Raw genomic sequence first — 24,930 nt, 5'->3', positions numbered from 1 at the left:
AGGCCGAGAACCTGAGGCTGAAGGCGGGAGAACCTCCGTCTGCAGCACGAGAAAGCCTTGAAGAGCAGACAAAGAGCGGGAGGCTGCAGCAGGAGTTGCAAAATGAAAAGGAGGAACGCCAGCAGCAAGTCATGATGTTCCAGGCAGTGAATCCTGAATCTGGAGGAGGAGAAAGTGGAGTTCCAAAATGGAAAGGAGGAACTCCAGAGAGGAAACCACGATTCTCCGGGCAATGGTCTGAGGCTGCAGGAGGAGAAAGTGGAATTGCAAAATGGAAAGGAGGACTCCAGCAGCAAACCACGATGCTCCAGGAAGAGATCCTGAGGCTGCAGCAGAGAAAAAGTGGGAATTTCAAAATGGAAAGGAGGAACTCCAGCAGCAAACCACGATGCTCCAGGCAGAGATCCTAAAGCTGCAGCAACGAGAAAGTGGAGTTCCAAAATGGAAAGGACGAACTCCAGCAGCAAAACACGATGCTCCAGGCAGAAGATCCTAAAGCTGCAGCACGAGAAAGTGGAGTTCAAAATGGAAAAGAAGAAATCCAGCAGCAAAACACGATGCTCCAGGCACAGATCCTGAGGCTGGCAGGAGGAAAAAGTGGAATTTCAAAACATAAAGGAAGAACTCTGGCAGGAAACTACGATGTTCCAGGCAGAGATCCTAAAACAGCAGCAGGAAAAAGTGGAATCTCAAAATGTAAAGGAAGAATTCCGGCAGGAAACTACAATGCTCCAGGCACAGATCCTGAAGCTGCAACAGGAGAACCTCACGCTGGAGTCAGAGAACAGCACCCTGAAGGATGTGAATGAGGTGAACAGTGACACTCAATCGGTCCCTACAGATGTTCTAATAATGGTCCAGATGTTCACCTGGTCTTTATAGAGATATTCTTAAACCTTCTGCTCAAAATGAGCCTGATTGAAACAGATCCTAGTTTGTGATCTCTTAAGCAGACTCCGTTCCAATGTCTCTGTGTGTGTGTGCATGTATGTGTGTGTGTGTGCAGAAACAGGACCACGGGGTGCAGAAGAAAAACAGGAGGGAGCAGAACAAAAGCCGGAAGCAGACGGTAAGGACGTCAGATTCACACCGGCTGCCACTCTGACACAGGCTGCATAATTAGGTTGAGAGAGGAAGTGAAATAACACATGATCCCCCAGAATGTGCAGCGCACGTTAATGAGCATTTTCACCATGGATGTATGGTGAAAAACACAAATGGGGAAATTCTAGACTTAAATTCGTTCGAGCTCGGCAAGTTTTTAAAAAAAAAAATGAATGTCTCAGCCTCAGAGTGACGGTTCCCTGACTCTCTGGCCTTAACGCTTTGGATTGAGGTACAACTTCATGCAAACATTAAAATGATCTGTCATTTCACAGGGGAAGGTCTCCATGCCCACTCCAACCCAGAGCTCCAAGATGTAAGGAAAATTTGATAGTGTGATGAATGTGATTAAGGAGATCAAAATATACTTCTCCTCTCTTTAAATAGTCACACCTTCATGAGCAGCTTTGCATGGCTTTGAATTTAACTGATTTAATCTGGCAACTCCTCAGATTTGTTGATGACTCCTCAAGTGACGAAACGTCCAGTGAACAGGAGACTAAAATACAAAAATGGCAGTTACAAAAGCAGGAGTGTGACACATTCCAGAGACCCAGTGAGGACATGCGGAAATTGTCCCACCGTCCTCAGCTACCCAGTCAGTCTGAGAGAAATGAACTGCAGACTGACAAGAAGCTGACTGGAAATAAGAAGGAGAAACCTGGTAAAGGTCACTCACTGTCCACCTCCCACCCTAATTTAAACATGCAAATCATTGTGATGAACTATTGGTGATTGTGTTAAAATGGTCACTTTATGTGTTCAGAGATGCCAGCGAGATCTCAGTTCAGGCTGCCCTCTAAAGTCATCCAGGTAAAGCCTGCAGCACCAGTCAGCAAACTCCTGGAGCAGCCGGCAGAACTGGACAAGATGTCCACAGCCAAACCAAAGTAAGTCAATGCCATGGAAGAAAATTTAATTTAGAACTAGACTCTTTCTTGTCGTCCTCCATCAATGTGAGACTATTGATCGTCTCTAAATGTTTTTGCTGAAGCTCTTCAGTGTGACTGATCTTAAAAACTGTTTCTCCAACACCTCAGATACCCTTCTGTCTCAACATCCAGTTCAGGAGAAGAATCTGAAACTGGAGGAGACACCAGTGAGCAGGAGGAGGACAAGCGGAAATTGTCCCGCCGTCCTCAGCTACCCAGGCAGTCTGAGAGAAATGAACTGCAGACTGACAAGAAGCTGACTGGAAATAAGAAGGAGAAACCTGGTAAAGGTCACTCACTGTCCACCTCCCAATCTAATTTAAACATGCAAATCATTGTGATGAACTATTGGTGATGGTGTTAAAATGGTCACTTTATGTGTTCAGAGATGCCAGGGAGATCTCAGCTTAGGCTGCCCTCTAAAGACATCCAGGTAAAGCCTGTAGCACCAGTCAGTGAACTCCTGGACCAGCCGGCAGAACCGGACAAGACGCCCAGAGCCAAACCAAAGTAAGTCAATTCCATGGAAGAAAATTCAGTTTTGAACTCGACTCTTTCTTGTCGTCCCCCATCAATGTTAGACTATTGATCGTCTCTCTTTAAATATTTTTGCTGAAACTCTTCAGTGTAACTGATCTTAAAAACTGTCTCTCCAACACCACAGATACCCTTCTTACTCAATAATCAGTTCAGATGAAGAATCTGAAACTGGAGGAGACACCAGTCAGCAGCAGGAGGTCATGCGGATATGGTCCATCCGTCCTTGGCTACCCAGTGACTCAGGGGGAAGTGAACAGGAGACTCACAACAAGCTGGATGTTAATAAGAAGGGGGAACCTGGTAAAGGTTCGTTGTGTGTTCCATATAAAGCTATACAGTTTATTAGAATATTGTACTGTATTACATGTCATTGCAGTGAAGCATTTGATTTGTGTAGACGTTATTATCAGGATATTAAATTGTAAAATACTGCACAGTATAAGAAAACCCAACACAATCGTTTCTAGTTTCGTCTGCTGGACGTTCTGCTAAAGCACAACCAGAGGCGATGACATCTACAGAAGCTCCAAAGAAATTTTCTTTCCTGTAAGAAATGTCAGATTTCTGGAAAAACAAATGATTTTCTATTTATTATTTCCACCTAAATGATAAGTTTTAAATGGTTTTAAATTCCTGCTTATTTCCCTCCAGGAACATATTCAAAAATTTAAAAAAGAAATTGAAGGGAAAAACGGAAAAAAAAGAACAGAATGAAGTAAAATCGGAGAAACCGGTTGAGGGCAGACAGAGTCAACAGCAGACCAACAAGGTGAGTTTGGGGGACAAAAGGTAAGGCCTTTGTTGGTGTCACCGGAAACTCAACAGATGACCGACTTTAAATCTTAGATTTTCGAATTTTAAGTTTTTGAAAAATTGGTCCCCTAAAACTCACAATAGCTCAAAAAATGGCCACAAGCTCATGTAACTCAAGGCCTCCTTTATCTTTTTAATTTTGAAGAAAAAAACTCAAAGCTGTTTCAATAATAATTAATAAACTAATAATAAGAAACAAATAAGAAAATCCAGGCCCACCTTTCACAGCTCTGTCCATCTTTTCTAGACCCAGCAAAAGCAGCAGAAGAGCAAGAATATATGTATTAAAAGATCAGCAGCCAGCAGCCAGCCAGCAGCCAGCCAGCTAGAGCAGAAGACTACTGTGAACAAGTATCCGTGGTTCCGCCCTAAAAAGTAAAATAACAATGAAGACATAAAGAAAGAGCCATGCAGGAAAAGCTGCCAGCAGTCATGTTGATGGAAATGTATAGTGAGCAATATTTATGTGATGTTTGATCAAATAAATGTAATTGAATGTTGACGCAATTTTAGCAACTGAAACATGCGCGATCTCATAGATTCACTTTGTATGGATGAACTTTGAAGGTTGACTGTGTTGATTAGGATGTGCAAGTGGATGGGAATAAATCCTGGACAATCCCTCCCACCCGCTCCATAACACAGTGGACAAACTGAGAAGCAGCTTCTAAGAACGGTGGAGGAAGTCATTCCTGCCATTACACTGTATAATTCCTCCTTCTCTGTCAGAGCTGTACTCTCTTGACTGGATTTATGCATCAGCTCGGGTGCCCTCCAAACCCATTCAATTACATTAATTGTTTAATGCTTATGTTTTAATCTTATTTCTATATTATTCTATATGTATGTAAATATGCTTATAATTTATTATTGTTTTTATCTCTATGCCTACATTCTAACCTTATTTGTATTTTATTTTATTTCTATACTTTGAAATACACCTGCTGCTTTGTGTCTATACACTATAGTTACATTCCTTCATGTCTATGCTGCTATTACATTCAATTTCCCTATGGGGGTTTTATAAAGTATATCTGAATCTTGAAAACAAGCACAACCCTCTGTGTGTGTGTGTGTGTGTCCAAATATTTGTATTAATGAGGACCCCATGTTTCACTGTGGTAAGTGTTGTGGAAGAGTAACTACCGTTTTTACGACCATAAGGCGCACCTAAAACACTGAGATTTTCTCAAAAATCGACGGTGCGCCTTCTAATATGGAGCGCCTTGTGTCTGCTGTGTGCCTTTGGTAGGTGCACTACGGTAAACGCTCCGCCAATCGATTAGCGACACCTACGCGTAAGGATCCCTTAAAAATGGCGCCGGTCAAGCGAGACCTATATGAATGAGGCTTACTTTAAACTGCAGGCCATCGAATATGTGGCTGAAAATGGCAATCGAGCAATCTTAGTGTTTTCGCTTTATGAGGCGGCGGCATCTCTCCCTACGCGCGAGGAAAACTGTTGCGCAGCGGCTGCCCGCGGATTACCAGGAGAGGGCGGCCATCTTCCGCACCTACTGCCGCGACAAGATAACGGCGCCCAGCCACATCTATGAGGCAGCGGCGGGCAAGTTATGCCACCATATGCGGGTGGATTGTAGACGCATGGGCTATAATACCGTCTTCATGTACTGTAAGAGCTTTCACAAAATCAACGCTGAAGCGGAACCGGTCGGTGAGTCTGATTCAGATGATTAAGAAGAGGAATTCGGGATGTTGGACAATGAATAGGAACGGGCGAGAGGAGAATAAAGCTGAGATGAAGGCTGCTCCTCCCACAAGCGCCTTCTGCTGACTGTTTTTACGTGAGGATGAGCAGACAAAAAAAACAGCTAGAGACTGAATCAAGTAGGTTTGAAGGAACGCATGATGTGTCAGAGCTGCTGGGTTCATACTGGTTTGTTTTTGAGTACACACATCACCCTCGTGTCCCCCAAATAAATGCAAACTACTCTACTTATAAGCACGGTCAAAAAACAAGCTAGTTTCCAAGTTTAAGTTTAGGAGCCATTTCCCAGCTCTGCCCTATATGGGCATTTTTTCCATGGCACTGTGCTTGTTGAGGGTCAGGCCCTGGGATTCTGTAAAGCACCTAGAGACGATTTAGATTGGAACAGATGCTATATAAAGACTGATTGATTGATGATTGATTGATTTGCTCCATTTGAGTTTGTGGGTTCCTGAACATGAACTAGCAACAGGCAGACGAATGCCAACTCCTTGGCGCACAAGTGGCAAAGGCCCAAGTCTGGAACTTCTTGAGTATGAAATGCATGCCTAAGTTGACTATTTGGCTATTCTTCATAAAAGAATACCCACATATGTTTGTGAAAGGCAGCAGCAGGAAGAGGCGCAACAGAGGCTCGACGAGCACCACAGTGAAACCACAAGATAAGGTATTTGTAAAGGTGTTCCGGAGGAAGTGGTTTGACGAGTGTCGTCAAGGTCCATTTGAAGTTGTGCGTTGTTCCGGAACTGCTGTCCAGGTCAAAGGTTCGCCAACATAGTATCACTTGTCGCATTGTGTCTAGGCTCAGAACAAAGTGGCACAACCCCGCCTTCAGATGACACCAATTCTACCAGCAATTTACTGCTGCCTCGGGTGCTAGGAGAATGAGAGAACTTGCACAATTTCACAATCTTGAATCTATCCATTGGAGAAAAATCTAGGAGAAAAATGGGGTATCGGTTGGTTTCCGTGGTATGTTGTTGTATTTCTTGCCGAAAATATTGACAATATCACTAATGAAACCATAAGAGGCTTTGAACATCTTTCCAATGCTCAGAGGAGTCACAGACTTACGTTGTTGAAAGATGACATGGCTTTAGATTGCATCTAGGTTACATCCAATGGGAGCTGTGTTGTTTCAGGTTCTCGGTGCAGTCGTAGTGTGATAGTTTGTTTTTGCACTTTGTCATTGACCTGTGCCAAGGTGTTGATATTGCATTGGATTGGTGTGGTGATGCCTGGCAATCAGACCCAGATGCCGCTCTTAAGTGATAAAGCTTTGGTTGATTCAGATGAGGACATTCGTTACGACTTGGCTCAAAGTTGTAACAAATAGAGGGAATCAGCACACAGAACGATCAAATCATCTAAATATTTATTGAGAAACCCAACCAAAATGATGAGACGGCCATGAGGTGTGGTGGCAGCAGCCCAGCCAGAGACTGAGACACAGGAGAACCGCCCCTTTTATGTCCTCTGGCTCCTCCCAGCTCGCAGGTGAAACCAGTCTCACTGACGACCCACCCAGTCTCTGGGTAAACAAAACAAAACACATGGGCGGGCCGTCACACATTTCTGACAAGATGGTTGATAAATATGCAGTATATTCGATTGAGATATGATACTCATGCTCTGATATGTTTGTACTGTATTCCTCTTAATGAAACCAATATTTGTTTGCAAGGATACTGCCAGATCTGTTTCCAGGACAGTAGTTGGGGATCTACGTTGGGGTGACAACTATGTTTGAATGGACTCACTCAAAATGAACATGAAAGATGCTGGAGGACACTGAATGAAGATGTGGAACAACTGAAGATGTGAATCACCTGAAGATCCTTCATCAGGTGACTACGAAGTACAAGTCAAAAAACTGCAGTTTGATGTGTTTAACACACACACACACACACACGTTTTTTGTCAATAAAGTTATTTGGGTGATTTCATCAGTAGGCAGATGTTATGAAAACTCAGGTTTTTGGTGAATAGGGAGATGAGTACTTAGGCAGGGAAAGTTCCGAGGTAAGGTCCAATGGGTCGACCAGCTTGACCATGGACAGTTTTTTTTTTTATTTTGTTTCTGAGTGTCTCATTTGTGTTTGCCAAACTCCCTGAATATAACCTTTTCGCAAAATTTGCTTGGAGTACCATAGGTGGTCACCATAGACAGAGGGACCATCAGAGACTTGCTCTCACAGTCCACTGAATTTTCATATATGAATTACTCCTACCCAATCAATCTTTTGCTCATGTGCATAAAATTATCCTACTTTATTGGTCACCATCAACTTCAATAAAACTTGATTATCTTTTTTACTTTGCGCAATTTCGGGGGGGTGGTTATGTAGTATCTGAAGTCTATGCCTCTATTCTCTGCAGGCCTTGGACCTTGTAAAGCCACAACTTGTTTTTCAGCCAGCTTGACGCCATCTCAAGATATGTTTTACAGGTGTCCTGCGACCCTTGTTCTTTTCATGTTGTGATGGATATCTTGTTTCTTTCCCGTAAGAGAAGCTGATAAGAGGTGATACTGGGGTCCATAGGCTCCTCATTGTTCTTCACATGAGGATGTGTACCATGATGCCTTGCTTCCATTTTTGATAATAACTGGACTCTATTCCATTTGGTTGGCTATACTGTGTTATGAGGTCATCGGAGAAGAATGTGTTTACCTGACTATATAAGAAGGGGTTATCGAAGTAAGCACTTTGGAGATCTTCACCATTTCACCTGCAAAAACTCCCTCGGGCAAGCTGCGGTGTCTGATTGATACCTGACTGTTCTCTCCAATAAACATCTCTTATAACCAAGTATGTGTCTGCGAAGATTCCTTCCTCATCAACACCTCTCGATTACCACCAGAAGAAAATATACCACAGGACAAACTCCCATAAACCCTCAAGCACCCTGCAGGGGATATAGAGTTGGCCCAGTGTTCCACAGAAAGGACCAAAACCACATCATTTCTATGAAATCCAGTGTTCAACTATCGGTCGAATTCTCAACTCCGGTGCTCTGGCGTAGACCTTGCCAGGCACGCTGAAGAGTGTGATCCTGCTATAGTTGGAACACACCCTCCGGTTGCCCTTTTTAAAGGAGGTACCACCACCCAAGTGGCACTGTCCCCAAATGCCATGCGATGTTGTAGAGGTGTGCCAGCCAGGACAGTGAGGAGCTCCTCGAAATATTCCTTCCACCGTCCGGCAATATCCCCAGTTGAGGTCAGAAGGTCCCCGTCTGCACTATCAAAATTAGCAGAGCACTGCTTCCCCCTCCTAAGGCGCCGAATGGTTTGCCAGAATCTTTTCTCGCCTGACCCATAGTCTTTCTCCATGGCTTCCCTGAACTCCTCCCAGACCACAAGTGTTTGCCTCCTGGACAGCCCGAGCTGCAACCTGCTTGGCCTGCTGTTTGGGGAGGTGTATGGGGCAAGATGGCCAGATAGAAACTCCTTCTTAAGGTTGACAGAGTCCCTTACTTCCAATGTCCACCACCATGTTGTGGCCCGCCGCGACAACTGGCACCAGAGACCTTGCTTCAACAGCTTGATGCTGCTGCATCAGCAATGGAGGGAGGGAACATGGTCCACTCCGACTCGATGTCCCCAGCCTCCCTTGGGATATGCGTGAAGCTCTTCTGAATGTGGGAGTTGAAGATCTCCCTGGTAGAGGGCTCAGCCAGATGTTCTCAACAACTCCTCACATTACATTTGGGTCTACCGGGCCTGTTTAGTCTTCTCCCTTGCCAGTGAATCCAACTCACCACTAGTTTGTGAGTGGTTGACAGTGCAGCCCCTCTCCTCAGCCAAGTGTCCAAATGTGCACGAATGGACACCGTTTTGCATGAACACGGTGTTTGTTATGGACAAACTGTGATGAACACAGAAGTCCAATAACAAAACACTACTCGGTTTCAGGTCGGAGAGGCCGTTTCCTCCCAATTACGCCACTTCAAGTGTCACTGTCTTTGCCCACATGGGTGTTGAAGTCCCCCAGTAGAAGGATGGGATCCCCAGTCAGAGCACTTTTAACCACCCCCCCCTCCTAGGGACTCCAACAAGGCTGGATGTCTGTGCTTCTGTTTGGCCCATAGACACAAACAACAGCATGAGACCTTCCCCTCATGGATCTTCCTGTGGGTGGGGAGCCTACAGGAAGTTGGGCATATGTCGCCATTTCGGGCTGCACCCCGGTCCGGTCCCTTGGGAATAGCTCCGGCCACCAGGCCTTTGCCTGTAAGCCCCAACAAGATGTCCACAGCCCAACCAAGGTGAGTCAATGCCATGAAAGAGGATTCAGTTTTGAACTAGACTCTTTCTCGTCGTCCTCCATCAGTTATACTATTGATTGTCTCAAAATATTTTGCTGAAACTCTTCAGTGTGACTGATCTTAAAAACTTTCTCCAACACCTCAGATACCCTTTTGTCTCAACATCCAGTTCAAGTGAGGAGTCTGAAACTGGAGGAGACGCCAGTGAGCAGGAGGAGGACATATGGATATTGTCCTGCTGTCCTCAATTGACCAGTGAGTCAGAGGGAAGTGAACTGGAGACTGACAACAAGCTGACTGTAAATAAGCAGGGGAACCCTTGTAAAGTTTTGTTGTGTGTTCCATATAAAGCTATACAGTTTATTAGAATATTGTACTGCATTACATGTCAGGAGGAGTGGAAAACAAGACAAACTCAAGAGGAACGCACGAGAGGGAGAATAAAGCTGAGATGAAGGATGAAGGCTGCTTCTCCCACAATCGCCCCTTCTGCTGACTGTTTTTACGTGAGGATGAGCAGACCAAAAAAAACAGCTAGAGACTGAATCAAATAGGTTGGAAGGAACGCTTGACGTCCCAGAGCTGCTGGGTTCATTACTGGTTTGTTTGTTTTGAGGACACACGTCACCCTCGTGTCCCCCAATAAACGCAACTGCTCTACTTATAAGCACGGTCATAAAACAAAATAGTTTTAAAGTTTACGTTTAGGAGCCATTTCCCAGCTCTGCCATTTATGGGCATGTTTTTCCATGCCACTGTTGCTTGTTGAGGGTCAGGCCCTGGGATTCTTCTGTAAAGCACCTAGAGAAGATTTAGATTGTAGCAGATGCTTGGTTGATTGATTTGCTCCTTCTAGGTTTGTGGGTTTCTGAAAATAGAATGGAATAGATTGTTTCATTCATGATTGGTTACCATGTTCAGATTGTCTTTAATTTCTTTAATATCTTTATGTTTAATCTCTTTAATGATAAAAGCCCATTATCATCTTTTATGATTGTTTACCGTGTTCAGATCTTTAATCTGAAGAGAACTTCTAAAACTTGTGGCTTTTACCACAACTTGGCCCAAAATTGATTAAAATTGCTAAATGAAATACAGACAGACAGACAGAACAGACAATTTCTTTAATATCCTTTATGTTTAATCTCTTTGATATGAAAGCCCATTATCCTCTTTTATCAACCATATATGTAATATAAATATGTTTAGTTTACAACCAACAACAATCAGCTTTATTGCATCAGCAGATTGACTACATTTGTTCTGCGGTAGGCATTTTGAAATGTGTAAAGAAATTATATTTATGGATAGTTTGTAACGAAATAGTTTCCAACTGTACGTTTAGGAGCCATTTTCCAGCTCCGCCCTATACGAGCATGTTTAATAGCAGGCTAAGTATCCGACAGAAGGTTTTGTAGGATGTGTGGTGTTATCAGGGTTATCGCAAAGCTTTGGGACTGGTTATGGTGGGAGAATGTGGAGAACAGGGAAATTTCACAGATACATGATTATAATTAGTTTTTGGGAATGATGCTCAGCCTTTACAAGTGCACACTTTTGTGTTTCTCATTTCCTTCTCCAACACACAAATGTAAAATGAGTTTTCAGCTACGACTACAATTCATTTTTCTTCTCTTCATGTGTCTATGTGTAAAAAAAACTCCACTGTTTTCCAAATGACTTTTAATAATTGGTCACATCTATGTTTGTTAATCTGAAGAGAACTTCTAAAACCTGTGGCTTTTACCACAACTTGGCCCAAAATTGATTAAAATTGCAAAATGACAGACAGACAGACAGACAATTTCTTTAATATCCTTTATGTTTAATCTCTTTGATATGAAAGCCCATTATCCTCTTTTATCAACCATATATGTAATATAAATATGTTTAGTTTACAACCAACAACAATCAGCTTTATTGCATCAGCAGATTGACTACATTTGTTCTGCGGTAGGCCTTTTGAAATGTGTAAAGAAATTATATTTATGGATAGTTTGTAACGAAATAGTTTCCAACTGTATGTTTAGGAGCCATTTCCCAGTTTTGCCCTCTACGAGCATGTTTAATAGCAGGCTAATTATCCCACAGACGGTTTTGCAGGATGCGTGGTGTTATCAGGGTTATCGCAAAGCTTTGGGACTGGTTATGGTGGGAGAATGTGGAGAACAGGGAAATTTCACAGATACAGGATTATAATTAGTTTTTTACGAATGATGCTCAGCCTTTACAAGTGCACACTTTTGTGTTTCTCATTTCTTTCTCCAACACACAAATGTAAAAATGAGTTTTCAGCTACGACTACAATTCATTTTTCTTCTCTTCATGTGTCTATGTGTAAAAAAAACTCCACTGTTTTCCAAATGACTTTTAATAATTGGTCACATCTACGTTTGTTAATCTGAAGAGAACTTCTCTAAAACTTGTGGCTTTTACCACAACTTGGCCCAAAATTGATTAAAATTGCGAAATGAAATACAGACAGACAGACAGACAGACAATTTCTTTAATATCCTTTATGTTTAATCTCTTTGATATGAAAGCACATTATCCTCTTTTATCAACCATATATGTAATATAAATATGTTTAGTTTACAACCAACAACAATCAGCTTTATTGCATCAGCAGATTGACTACATTTGTTCTGCGGTAGGCCTTTTGAAATGTATAAAGAAATTATATTTATGGATAGTTTGTAACGAAATAGTTTCCAACTGTACGTTTAGGAGCCATTTCCCAGCTCCGCCCTATACGAGCATGTTTAATAGCAGGCTAAGTATCCGACAGAAGGTTGATTGGCCAACATTTCTGCTGCAGCATCACTTCCAGGGTTTTCTCTTGTCTCTTATTTTGTGGGAGTTTAAGGTCTTTTGAATTGGGAAGTCACTTTTTATCATTCAGTCGCTTCACTTTATTCATGTGTCCTATCCACAGAAGATACACTCCATGACAATGGCATTCCAAAAAGGAGACCATCACAATCTTGGCTTCAACTTTAGCTCACACAAGAGAAATGTGGACTGGCGACGGATCAATGTTCTGAACATTGATCTACTGGTGAGGACGGTAGATATCGATGCCCTTCAGGAATACATCAGTGATGTCACCTACTGCAGCTTGGAGACTGTGCGGTGTCCGCAGTGCATGTCCCCCGCAGACCCGACATTAGTCAAACTCTTTCGGCTGGCTCAGTTTGTCACTGGAGTGGCTGCATCATTGCCAGGAAAAACTCATTTCTGGCTTGCAAAACACAGAGGATAAGCTGAAATCCAGTGAGGAAGAGTGCCAAAAGCTTAAGGACAAGAATAAGGAACAGGAGGAGAAGATGAAGGGGATGGTCTCTGAGCTGAAGTCCAGGAGAACTATTATTAAAAAGCAACAATCTCTGTTTGCAACAAACATCAACAACGGCATCCAGGTAGCGTTCAGATGTTAAAGCCTTGCTCCTGAGGAATATTAAAACCATTGTTTTAACAAAAGTCAGTAAAAAGGTCTGGTTTTTGAAAAAACAAAAAAAAGTTAAATATTGGCTCTGTTGTCTTTACTTTCAGTGTGGACACTGTGAGAAGAACTACCTGAATGCCTTCTTCCTTCAGAAACACATGCTGCGGCGTCACCCGGACCAGTGCCAGAACTGTAAATACTTCACACGTGACATTCATGTTCCACTGGTGTGGACTCTAAAAACCTTGGTTTTTACATCTTTCCAGTAATGGTTAAAATTGATCAGAAGAATTCTGAGATCGAGAGTCTGAAACTGGAGATCAACAGTCTGAGGATGCAGCTGGCCCAAGCAGCAAAGGTAGAAGAACCACACTGCTGTTGGGTTTGTGATGTGACTGAAATGTTTGGGCAGATGTCCAGACAAAACCATTTCTGTAAATCCATGTGGTGAAAAACAGAATGTCATTGTCTCCTTTGACAACCAGGAGCAGCAGGAAAAGCTGGAGCTGCACTACGAGAAGGAAAACTGAAGCTGGAGAAGTCAGCGATGCAGGTGGAGGCCGAGAACCTGAGGCTGAAGGCGGAGAACCTCCGTCTGCAGCACAAGAAGCTTGAAGAGCAGACAAAGAGCGGGAGGCTGCAGCAGGAGTTGCAAAATGAAAAGGAGGAACGCCAGCAGCAAGTCATGATGTTCCAGGCAGTGATCCTGAATCTGGAGGAGGAGAAAGTGGAGTTCCAAAATGGAAAGGAGGAACTCCAAGAGGAAACCACGATTCTCCGGGCAATGGTCCTGAGGCTGCAGGAGGAGAAAGTGGAATTGCAAAATGGAAAGGAGGAACTCCAGCAGCAAACCACGATGCTCCAGGCAGAGATCCTAAAGCTGCAGCACGAGAAAGTGGAGTTCCAAAATGGAAAGGACGAACTCCAGCAGCAAAACACGATGCTCCAGGCAGAGATCCTAAAGCTGCAGCACGAGAAAGTGGAGTTCCAAAATGGAAAAGACGAAATCCAGCAGCAAAACACGATGCTCCAGGCACAGATCCTGAGGCTGCAGGAGGAAAAAGTGGAATTTCAAAACATAAAGGAAGAACTCTGGCAGGAAACTACGATGTTCCAGGCAGAGATCCTAAAACAGCAGCAGGAAAAAGTGGAATCTCAAAATGTAAAGGAAGAATTCCGGCAGGAAACTACAATGCTCCAGGCACAGATCCTGAAGCTGCAACAGGAGAACCTCACGCTGGAGTCAGAGAACAGCACCCTGAAGGATGTGAATGAGGTGAACAGTGACACTCAATCGGTCCCTACAGATGTTCTAATAATGGTCCAGATGTTCACCTGGTCTTTATAGAGATATTCTTAAACCTTCTGCTCAAAATGAGCCTGATTGAAACAGATCCTAGTTTGTGATCTCTTAAGCAGACTCCGTTCCAATGTCTCTGTGTGTGTGTGCATGTATGTGTGTGTGTGTGCAGAAACAGGACCACGGGGTGCAGAAGAAAAACAGGAGGGAGCAGAACAAAAGCCGGAAGCAGACGGTAAGGACGTCAGCTTCACACCGGCTGCCACTCTGACACAGGCTGCATAATTAGGTTGAGAGAGGAAGTGAAATAACACATGATCCCCCAGAATGTGCAGCGCACGTTAATGAGCATTTTCACCATGGATGTATGGTGAAAAACACAAATGGGGAAATTCTAGACTTAAATTCGTTCGAGCTCGGCAAGTTTTTAAAAAAAATAATGAATGTCTCAGCCTCAGAGTGACGGTTCCCTGACTCTCTGGCCTTAACGCTTTGGATTGAGGTACAACTTCATGCAAACATTAAAATGATCTGTCATTTCACAGGGGAAGGTCTCCATGCCCACTCCAACCCAGAGCTCCACGATGTAAGGAAAATTTGATAGTGTGATGAATGTGATTAAGGAGATCAAAATATACTTCTCCTCTCTTTAAATAGTCACACCTTCATGAGCAGCTTTGCATGGCTTTGAATTTAACTGATTTAATCTGGCAACTCCTCAGATTTGTTGATGACTCCTCAAGTGACGAAACGTCCAGTGAACAGGAGGAGACTAAAATACGAAAATGGCAGTTACAAAAGCAGGAGTGTGACACATTCCAGAGACCCAGTGAGGACATGCGGAAATTGTCCCACCGTCCTCAGCTACCCAGTCAGTCTGAGAGAAATGAACTGCAGACTGACAAGAAGCTGACTGGAAATAAGAAGGAGAAACCTGGTAAAGGTCACTCACTGTCCACCTCCCACCCTAATTTAAACATGCAAATCATTGTGATGAACTATTGGTGATTGTGTTAAAATGGTCACTTTATGTGTTCAGAGATGCCAGCGAGATCTCAGTTCAGGCTGCCCTCTAAAGTCATCCAGGTAAAGCCTGCAGCACCAGTCAGCAAACTCCTGGAGCAGCCGGCAGAACTGGACAAGATGTCCACAGCCAAACCAAAGTAAGTCAATGCCATGGAAGAAAATTTAATTTAGAACTAGACTCTTTCTTGTCGTCCTCCATCAATGTGAGACTATTGATCGTCTCTAAATGTTTTTGCTGAAGCTCTTCAGTGTGACTGATCTTAAAAACTGTTTCTCCAACACCTCAGATACCCTTCTGTCTCAACATCCAGTTCAGGAGAAGAATCTGAAACTGGAGGAGACACCAGTGAGCAGGAGGAGGACAAGCGGAAATTGTCCCGCCGTCCTCAGCTACCCAGGCAGTCTGAGAGAAATGAACTGCAGACTGACAAGAAGCTGACTGGAAATAAGAAGGAGAAACCTGGTAAAGGTCACTCACTGTCCACCTCCCAATCTAATTTAAACATGCAAATCATTGTGATGAACTATTGGTGATGGTGTTAAAATGGTCACTTTATGTGTTCAGAGATGCCAGGGAGATCTCAGCTTAGGCTGCCCTCTAAAGACATCCAGGTAAAGCCTGTAGCACCAGTCAGTGAACTCCTGGACCAGCCGGCAGAACCGGACAAGACGCCCAGAGCCAAACCAAAGTAAGTCAATTCCATGGAAGAAAATTCAGTTTTGAACTCGACTCTTTCTTGTCGTCCCCCATCAATGTTAGACTATTGATCGTCTCTCTTTAAATATTTTTGCTGAAACTCTTCAGTGTAACTGATCTTAAAAACTGTCTCTCCAACACCACAGATACCCTTCTTACTCAATAATCAGTTCAGATGAAGAATCTGAAACTGGAGGAGACACCAGTCAGCAGCAGGAGGTCATGCGGATATGGTCCATCCGTCCTTGGCTACCCAGTGACTCAGGGGGAAGTGAACAGGAGACTCACAACAAGCTGGATGTTAATAAGAAGGGGGAACCTGGTAAAGGTTCGTTGTGTGTTCCATATAAAGCTATACAGTTATTAGAATATTGTACTGTATTACATGTCATTGCAGTGAAGCATATTTGATTTGTGTAGACGTTATTATCAGGATATTAAATTGTAAAATACTGCACAGTATAAGAAAACCCAACACAATCGTTTCTAGTTTCGTCTGCTGGACGTTCTGCTAAAGCACAACCAGAGGCGACGACATCTACAGAAGCTCCAAAGAAATTTTCTTTCCTGTAAGAAATGTCAGATTTCTGGAAAAACAAATGATTTTCTATTTATTATTTCCACCTAAATGATAAGTTTTAAATGGTTTTAAATTCCTGCTTATTTCCCTCCAGGAACATATTCAAAATTTAAAAAAGAAATTCAAGGGAAAAACGGAAAAAAAAGAACAGAATGAAGTAAAATCGGAGAAACCGGTTGAGGGCAGACAGAGTCAACAGCAGACCAACAAGGTGAGTTTGGGGGACAAAAGGTAAGGCCTTTGTTGGTGTCACCGGAAACTCAACAGATGACCGACTTTAAATCTTAGATTTTCGAATTTTAAGTTTTTGAAAAATTGGTCCCCTAAAACTCACAATAGCTCAAAAAATGGCCACAAGCTCATGTAACTCAAGGCCTCCTTTATCTTTTTAATTTTGAAGAAAAAAACTCAAAGCTGTTTCAATAATAATTAATAAACTAATAATAAGAAACAAATAAGAAAATCCAGGCCCACCTTTCACAGCTCTGTCCATCTTTTCTAGACCCAGCAAAAGCAGCAGAAGAGCAAGAATATATGTATTAAAAGATCAGCAGCCAGCAGCCAGCCAGCTAGAGCAGAAGACTACTGTGAACAAGTATCCGTGGTTCCGCCCTAAAAAGTAAAATAACAATGAAGACATAAAGAAAGAGCCATGCAGGAAAAGCTGCCAGCAGTCATGTTGATGGAAATGTATAGTGAGCAATATTTATGTGATGTTTGATCAAATAAATGTAATTGAATGTTGACGCAATTTTAGCAACTGAAACATGCGCGATCTCATAGATTCACTTTGTATGGATGAACTTTGAAGGTTGACTGTGTTGATTAGGATGTGCAAGTGGATGGGAATAAATCCTGGACAATCCCTCCCACCCGCTCCATAACACAGTGGACAAACTGAGAAGCAGCTTCTAAGAATTATTCTATATGTATGTAAATATGCTTATAATTTATTATTGTTTTTATCTCTATGCCTACATTCTAACCTTATTTGTATTTTATTTTATTTCTATACTTTGTAAATACACCTGCTGCTATTTGTGTCTATACACTATAGTTACATTCCTTCATGTCTATGCTGCTATTACAATTCAATTTCCCTATGGGGGTTTATAAAGTATATCTTGAATCTTGAAAACAAGCACAACCCTCTGTGTGTGTGTGTGTGTCCAAATATTTGTATTAATGAGGACCCCATGTTTCACTGTGGCTTAAGTGTTGTGGAAGAGTAACTACCGTTTTTTTACGACCATAAGGCGCACCTAAAACACTGAGATTTTCTCAAAAATCGACGGTGCGCCTTCTAATATGGAGCGCCTTGTGTCTGCTGTGTGCCTTTGGTAGGTGCACTACGGTAAACGCTCCGCCAATCGATTAGCGACACCTACGCGTAAGGATCCCTTAAAATGGCGCCGGTCAAGCGAGACCTATATGAATGAGGCTTACTTTAAACTGCAGGCCATCGAATATGTGGCTGAAAATGGCAATCGAGCAATCTTAGTGTTTTCGCTTTATGAGGCGGCGGCATCTCTCCCTACGCGCGAGGAAAACTGTTGCGCAGCGGCTGCCCGCGGATTACCAGGAGAGGGCGGCCATCTTCCGCACCTACTGCCGCGACAAGATAAGGGCGCCCAGCCACATCTATGAGGCAGCGGCGGGCAAGTTATGCCACCATATGCGGGTGGATTGTAGACGCATGGGCTATAATACCGTCTTCATGTATTGTACCAGCTTTCACAAAATCAACGCTGAAGCGGAACCGGTCGGTGAGTCTGATTCAGATGATTAAGAAGAGGAATTCGGGATGTTGGACAATGAATAGGAACGGGCGAGAGGGAGAATAAAGCTGAGATGAAGGCTGCTCCTCCCACAAGCGCCCTTCTGCTGACTGTTTTTACGTGAGGATGAGCAGACAAAAAAAACAGCTAGAGACTGAATCAAGTAGGTTTGAAGGAACGCATGATGTGTCAGAGCTGCTGGGTTCATACTGGTTTGTTTTTGAGTACACACATCACCCTCGTGTCCCCCAAATAAATGCAACTACTCTACTTATAAGCACGGTCAAAAAACAAGCTAGTTTCCAAGTTTAAGTTTAGGAGCCATTTCCCAGCTCTGCCCTATATGGGCATGTTTTTCCATGGCACTGTTGCTTGTTGAGGGTCAGGCCCTGGGATTCTGTAAAGCACCTAGAGACGATTTAGATTGGAACAGATGCTATATAAAGACTGATTGATTGATTGATTGATTGATTGATTGATTTGCTCCATTTGAGTTTGTGGGTTCCTGAACATGAACTAGCAACAGGCAGACGAATGCCAACTCCTTGGCGCACAAGTGGCAAAGGCCCAAGTCTGGAACTTCTTGAGTATGAAATGCATGCCTAAGTTAACTATTTGGCTATTCTTCATAAAAGAATACCCACATATGTTTGTGAAAGGCAGCAGCAGGAAGAGGCGCAACAGAGGCTCGACGAGCACCACAGTGAAACCACAAGATAAGGTATTTGTAAAGGTGTTCCGGAGGAAGTGGTTTGACGAGTGTCGTCAAGGTCCATTTGAAGTTGTGCGTTGTTCCGGAACTGCTGTCCAGGTCAAAGGTTCGCCAACATAGTATCACTTGTCGCATTGTGTCTAGGCTCAGAACAAAGTGGCACCAGTGGTACAACCCCGCCTTCAGATGACACCAATTCTACCAGCAATTTTACTGCTGCCTCGGGTGCTAGGAGAATGAGAGAACTTGCACAATTTCACAATCTTGACTCTATCCATTGGAGAAAAATCTAGGAGAAAAATGGGGTATCGGTTGGTTTCCGTGGTATGTTGTTGTATTTCTTGCCGAAAATATTGACAATATCACTAATGAAACCATAAGAGGCTTTGAACATCTTTCCAATGCTCAGAGGAGTCACAGACTTACGTTGTTGAAAGATGACATGGCTTTAGATTGCATCTAGGTTACATCCAATGGGAGCTGTGTTGTTTCAGGTTCTCGGTGCAGTCGTAGTGTGATAGTTTGTTTTGCACTTTGTCATTGACCTGTGCCAAGGTGTTGATATTGCATTGGATTGGTGTGGTGATGCCTGGCAATCAGACCCAGATGCCGCGCTTAAGTGATAAAGCTTTGGTTGATTCAGATGAGGACATTTCTGACAAGATGGTTGATAAATATGCAGTATATTCGATTGAGATATGATACTCATGCTCTGATATGTTTGTACTGTATTCCTCTTAATGAAACCAATATTTTGTTTGCAAGGATACTGCCAGATCTGTTTCCAGGACAGTAGTTGGGGATCTACGTTGGGGTGACAACTATGTTTGAATGGACTCACTCAAAATGAACAGTGAAAGATGCTGGAGGACACTGAATGAAGATGTGGAACAACTGAAGATGTGAATCACCTGAAGATCCTTCATCAGGGGACTACGAAGTACAAGTTCAAAAAACTGCAGTTTGATGTGTTTAACACATACACACACACACACACACACACACACACACACACGGTTTTTGTCAATAAAGTTATTTGGGTGATTTCATCAGTAGGCAGATGTTATGAAAACTCAGGTTTTTGGTGAATAGGGAGATGAGTACTTAGGCAGGGAAAGTTCCGAGGTAAGGTCCAATGGGTCGACCAGCTTGACCATGGACAGTTTTTTGATTTTGTTTCTGAGTGTCTCATTTGTGTTTGCCAAACTCTCCCTGAATATAACCTTTTTGCAAAATTTGCTTGGAGTACCATAGGTGGTCACCATAGACAGAGGGACCATCAGAGACTTGCTCTCACAGTCCACTGAATTTTCATATATGAATTACTCCTACCCAATCAATCTTTTGCTCATGTGCATCAAATTATCCTACTTTATTGGTCACCATCAACTTCAATAAAACTTTACTTTGCGCAATTTCGGGGGGGGGGGGGGGGGTGTTATGTAGTATCTGAAGTCTATGCCTCTATTCTCTGCAGGCCTTGACCTTTGTAAAGCCACAACTTGTTTTTCAGCCAGCTTGACGCCATCTCAAGATATGTTTTACAGGTGTCCTGCGACCCTTGTTCTTTTCATGTTTGTGATGGATATCTTGTTTCTTTCCCGTAAGAGAAGCTGATAAGAGGTGATACTGGGGTCCATAGGCTCCTCATTGTTCTTCACATGAGGATGTGTACCATGATGCCTTGCTTCCATTTTTGATAATAACTGGACTCTATTCCATTTGGTTGGCTATACTGTGTTATGAGGTCATCGGAGAAGAATGTGTTTACCTGACTATATAAGAAGGGGTTATCGAAGTAAGCACTTTGGAGATCTTCACCATTTCACCTGCAAAAACTCCCTCGGGCAAGCTGCGGTGTCTGATTGATACCTGACTGTTCTCTCCAATAAACATCTCTTATAACCAAGTATGTGTCTGCGAAGATTCCTTCCTCATCAACACCTCTCGATTACCACCAGAAGAAAATATACCACAGGACAAACTCCCATAAACCCTCAAGCACCCTGCAGGGGATATAGAGTTGGCCCAGTGTTCCACAGAAAGGACCAAAACCACATCATTTCTATGAAATCCAGTGTTCAACTATCGGTCGAATTCTCAACTCCGGTGCTCTGGCGTAGACCTTGCCAGGCACGCTGAAGAGTGTGATCCTGCTATAGTTGGAACACACCCTCCGGTTGCCCTTTTTAAAAGGAGGGTACCACCACCCAAGTGGCACTGTCCCCAAATGCCATGCGATGTTGTAGAGGCGTGCCAGCCAGGACAGTGAGGAGCTCCTCGAAATATTCCTTCCACCGTCCGGCAATATCCCCAGTTGAGGTCAGAAGGTCCCCGTCTGCACTATCAAAATTAGCAGAGCACTGCTTCCCCCTCCTAAGGCGCCGAATGGTTTGCCAGAATCTTTTCTCGCCTGACCCATAGTCTTTCTCCATGGCTTCCCTGAACTCCTCCCAGACACAAGTGTTTGCCTCCTGGACAGCCCGAGCTGCAACCTGCTTGGCCTGCTGTTTGGGGAGGTGTATGGGGCAAGATGGCCAGATAGAACTCCTTCTTAAGGTTGACAGAGTCCCTTACTTCCAATGTCCACCACCATGTTTGTGGCCCGCCGCGACAACTGGCACCAGAGACCTTGCGTCAACAGCTTGATGCTGCTGCATCAGCAATGGAGGGAGGGAACATGGTCCACTCCGACTCGATGTCCCCAGCCTCCCTTGGGATATGCGTGAAGCTCTTCTGAATGTGGGAGTTGAAGATCTCCCTGGTAGAGGGCTCAGCCAGATGTTCTCAACAACTCCTCACATTACATTTGGGTCTACCGGGCCTGTTTAGTCTTCTCCCTTGCCAGTGAATCCAACTCACCACTAGTTTGTGAGTGGTTGACAGTGCAGCCCCTCTCCTCAGCCAAGTGTCCAAATGTGCACGAATGGACACCGTTTTGCATGAACACGGTGTTTGTTATGGACAAACTATGATGAACACAGAAGTCCAATAACAAAACACTACTCGGTTTCAGGTCGGAGAGGCCGTTCCTCCCAATTACGCCACTTCAAGTGTCACTGTCTTTGCCCACATGGGTGTTGAAGTCCCCCAGTAGAAGGATGGGATCCCCAGTCAGAGCACTTTTAACCACCCCCCCCTCCTAGGGACTCCAACAAGGCTGGATGTCTGTGCTTCTGTTTGGCCCATAGACACAAACAACAGCATGATACCTTCCCCTCATGGATCTTCCTGTGGGTGGGGAGCCTACAGGAAGCCTACAGTTGGGCATATGTCGCCATTTCGGGCTGCACCCCGGTCCGGTCCCTTGGGAATAGCTCCGGCCACCAGGCCTTTGCCTGTAAGCCCCAACAAGATGTCCACAGCCCAACCAAGGTGAGTCAATGCCATGAAAGAGGATTCAGTTTTGAACTAGACTCTTTCTCGTCGTCCTCCATCAGTTATACTATTGATTGTCTCAAAATATTTTTCCTGAAACTCTTCAGTGTGACTGATCTTAAAAACTTTCTCCAACACCTCAGATACCCTTTTGTCTCAACATCCAGTTCAAGTGAGGAGTCTGAAACTGGAGGAGACGCCAGTGAGCAGGAGGAGGACATATGGATATTGTCCTGCTGTCCTCAATTGACCAGTGAGTCAGAGGGAAGTGAACTGGAGACTGACAACAAGCTGACTGTAAATAAGCAGGGGAACCCTTGTAAAGTTTTGTTGTGTGTTCCATATAAAGCTATACAGTTTATTAGAATATTGTACTGCATTACATGTCAGGAGGAGTGGAAAACAAGACAAACTCAAGAGGAACGCACGAGAGGGAGAATAAAGCTGAGATGAAGGATGAAGGCTGCTTCTCCCACAATCGCCCTTCTGCTGACTGTTTTTACGTGAGGATGAGCAGACCAAAAAAAACAGCTAGAGACTGAATCAAATAGGTTGGAAGGAACGCTTGACGTCCCAGAGCTGCTGGGTTCATACTGGTTTGTTTGTTTTTGAGGACACACGTCACCCTCGTGTCCCCCAAATAAACGCAACTGCTCTACTTATAAGCACGGTCATAAAACAAGATAGTTTCAAAGTTTACGTTTAGGAGCCATTTCCCAGCTCTGCCATTTATGGGCATGTTTTTCCATGCCACTGTTGCTTGTTGAGGGTCAGGCCCTGGGATTCTTCTGTAAAGCACCTAGAGAAGATTTAGATTGTAGCAGATGCTTGGTTGATTGATTTGCGCCTTCTAGGTTTGTGGGTTTCTGAAAATAGAATGGAATAGATTGTTTCATTCATGATTGGTTACCATGTTCAGATTGTCTTTAATTTCTTTAATATCTTTATGTTTAATCTCTTTAATGATAAAAGCCCATTATCATCTTTTATGATTGGTTACCGTGTTCAGATCTTTAATCTGAAGAGAACTTCTAAAACTTGTGGCTTTTACCACAACTTGGCCCAAAATTGATTAAAATTGCGAAATGAAATACAGACAGACAGACAATTTCTTTAATATCCTTTATGTTTAATCTCTTTGATATGAAAGCACATTATCCTCTTTTATCAACCATATATGTAATATAAATATGTTTAGTTTACAACCAACAACAATCAGCTTTATTGCATCAGCAGATTGACTACATTTGTTCTGCGGTAGGCCTTTTGAAATGTGTAAAGAAATTATATTTATGGATAGTTTGGAACGAAATAGTTTCCAACTGTACGTTTAGGAGCCATTTTCCAGCTCCGCCCTATACGAGCATGTTTAATAGCAGGCTAAGTATCCGACAGAAGGTTTTGTAGGATGTGTGGTGTTATCAGGGTTATCGCAAAGCTTTGGGACTGGTTATGGTGGGAGAATGTGGAGAACAGGGAAATTTCACAGATACATGATTATAATTAGTTTTTGGGAATGATGCTCAGCCTTTACAAGTGCACACTTTTGTGTTTCTCATTTCTTTCTCCAACACACAAATGTAAAAATGAGTTTTCAGCTACGACTACAATTCATTTTTCTTCTCTTCATGTGTCTATGTGTAAAAAAAACTCCACTGTTTTCCAAATGACTTTTAATAATTGGTCACATCTATGTTTGTTAATCTGAAGAGAACTTCTAAAACTTGTGGCTTTTACCACAACTTGGCCCAAAATTGATTAAAATTGCGAAATGAAATACAGACAGACAGACAGACAATTTCTTTAATATCCTTTATGTTTAATCTCTTTGATATGAAAGCCCATTATCCTCTTTTATCAACCATATATGTAATATAAATATGTTTAGTTTACAACCAACAACAATCAGCTTTATTGCATCAGCAGATTGACTACATTTGTTCTGCGGTAGGCCTTTTGAAATGTGTAAAGAAATTATATTTATGGATAGTTTGTAACAAGATAGTTTCCAACTGTATGTTTAGGAGCCAATTCCCAGCTTCGCCCTCTACGAGCGTGTTTAATAGCAGGCTAATTATCCCACAGACGGTTTTGCAGGATGCGTGGTGTTATCAGGGTTATCGCAAAGCTTTGGGACTGGTTATGGTGGGAGAATGTGGAGAACAGGGAAATTTCACAGATACAGGATTATAATTAGTTTTTACGAATGATGCTCAGCCTTTACAAGTGCACACTTTTGTGTTTCTCATTTCTTTCTCCAACACACAAATGTAAAAATGAGTTTTCAGCTACGACTACAATTCATTTTTCTTCTCTTCATGTGTCTATGTGTAAAAAAAACTCCACTGTTTTCCAAATGACTTTTAATAATTGGTCACATCTATGTTTGTTAATCTGAAGAGAACTTCTAAAACTTGTGGCTTTTACCACAACTTGGCCCAAAATTGATTAAAATTGCGAAATGAAATACAGACAGACAGACAGACAATTTCTTTAATATCCTTTATGTTTAATCTCTTTGATATGAAAGCCCATTATCCTATTTTATCAACCATATATGTAATATAAATGTGTTTAGTTTACAACCAACAACAATTAGCTTTACTGCATCACCAGACTGACTACAT

At 42.9% G+C, this 24,930-nt stretch overlaps 2 protein-coding genes across 3 annotated transcripts; both read left to right on the top strand.

Annotated features, from left to right (window-relative positions):
- The first annotated feature begins 595 nt into the window (after positions 1-595).
- On the top strand, positions 596-16,444 carry LOC115246940 (uncharacterized protein DDB_G0290301-like). Of its 2 annotated transcripts, none has more exons than XM_029826940.1 (9): positions 596-810; positions 1,007-1,069; positions 1,380-1,420; positions 14,855-15,069; positions 15,172-15,295; positions 15,446-15,621; positions 15,724-15,847; positions 16,002-16,183; positions 16,346-16,444. In XM_029826940.1, the coding sequence occupies exons 1-9, from the start codon at positions 643-645 to the stop codon at positions 16,426-16,428; spliced, it is 1,176 nt and encodes a 391-aa protein (XP_029682800.1). In that variant the 5' UTR covers positions 596-642; the 3' UTR covers positions 16,429-16,444. The 2 variants fall into 2 exon arrangements, with proteins under 2 accessions (XP_029682800.1, XP_029682799.1); XM_029826939.1 differs by lacking the exons at positions 596-810; positions 1,007-1,069; positions 1,380-1,420 and adding exons at positions 13,870-14,108; positions 14,305-14,367; positions 14,678-14,718.
- LOC115246942 (uncharacterized) lies at positions 1,625-4,101 on the top strand. Its single transcript, XM_029826943.1, has 8 exons — positions 1,625-1,768; positions 1,871-1,994; positions 2,145-2,320; positions 2,423-2,546; positions 2,701-2,882; positions 3,044-3,122; positions 3,228-3,345; positions 3,637-4,101. Exons 1-8 carry the CDS (start codon positions 1,669-1,671, stop codon positions 3,766-3,768), a joined length of 1,035 nt encoding a protein of 344 aa, XP_029682803.1. The 5' UTR covers positions 1,625-1,668; the 3' UTR covers positions 3,769-4,101.
- Positions 16,445-24,930: the final 8,486 nt, after the last annotated feature.

This window comes from Takifugu rubripes, chromosome 19 (genome assembly GCF_901000725.2).
Source record: "Takifugu rubripes chromosome 19, fTakRub1.2, whole genome shotgun sequence".
NCBI classification, from domain to species: domain Eukaryota; kingdom Metazoa; phylum Chordata; class Actinopteri; order Tetraodontiformes; family Tetraodontidae; genus Takifugu; species Takifugu rubripes.
This window is presented reverse-complemented; position numbering and strand designations above follow the sequence as displayed.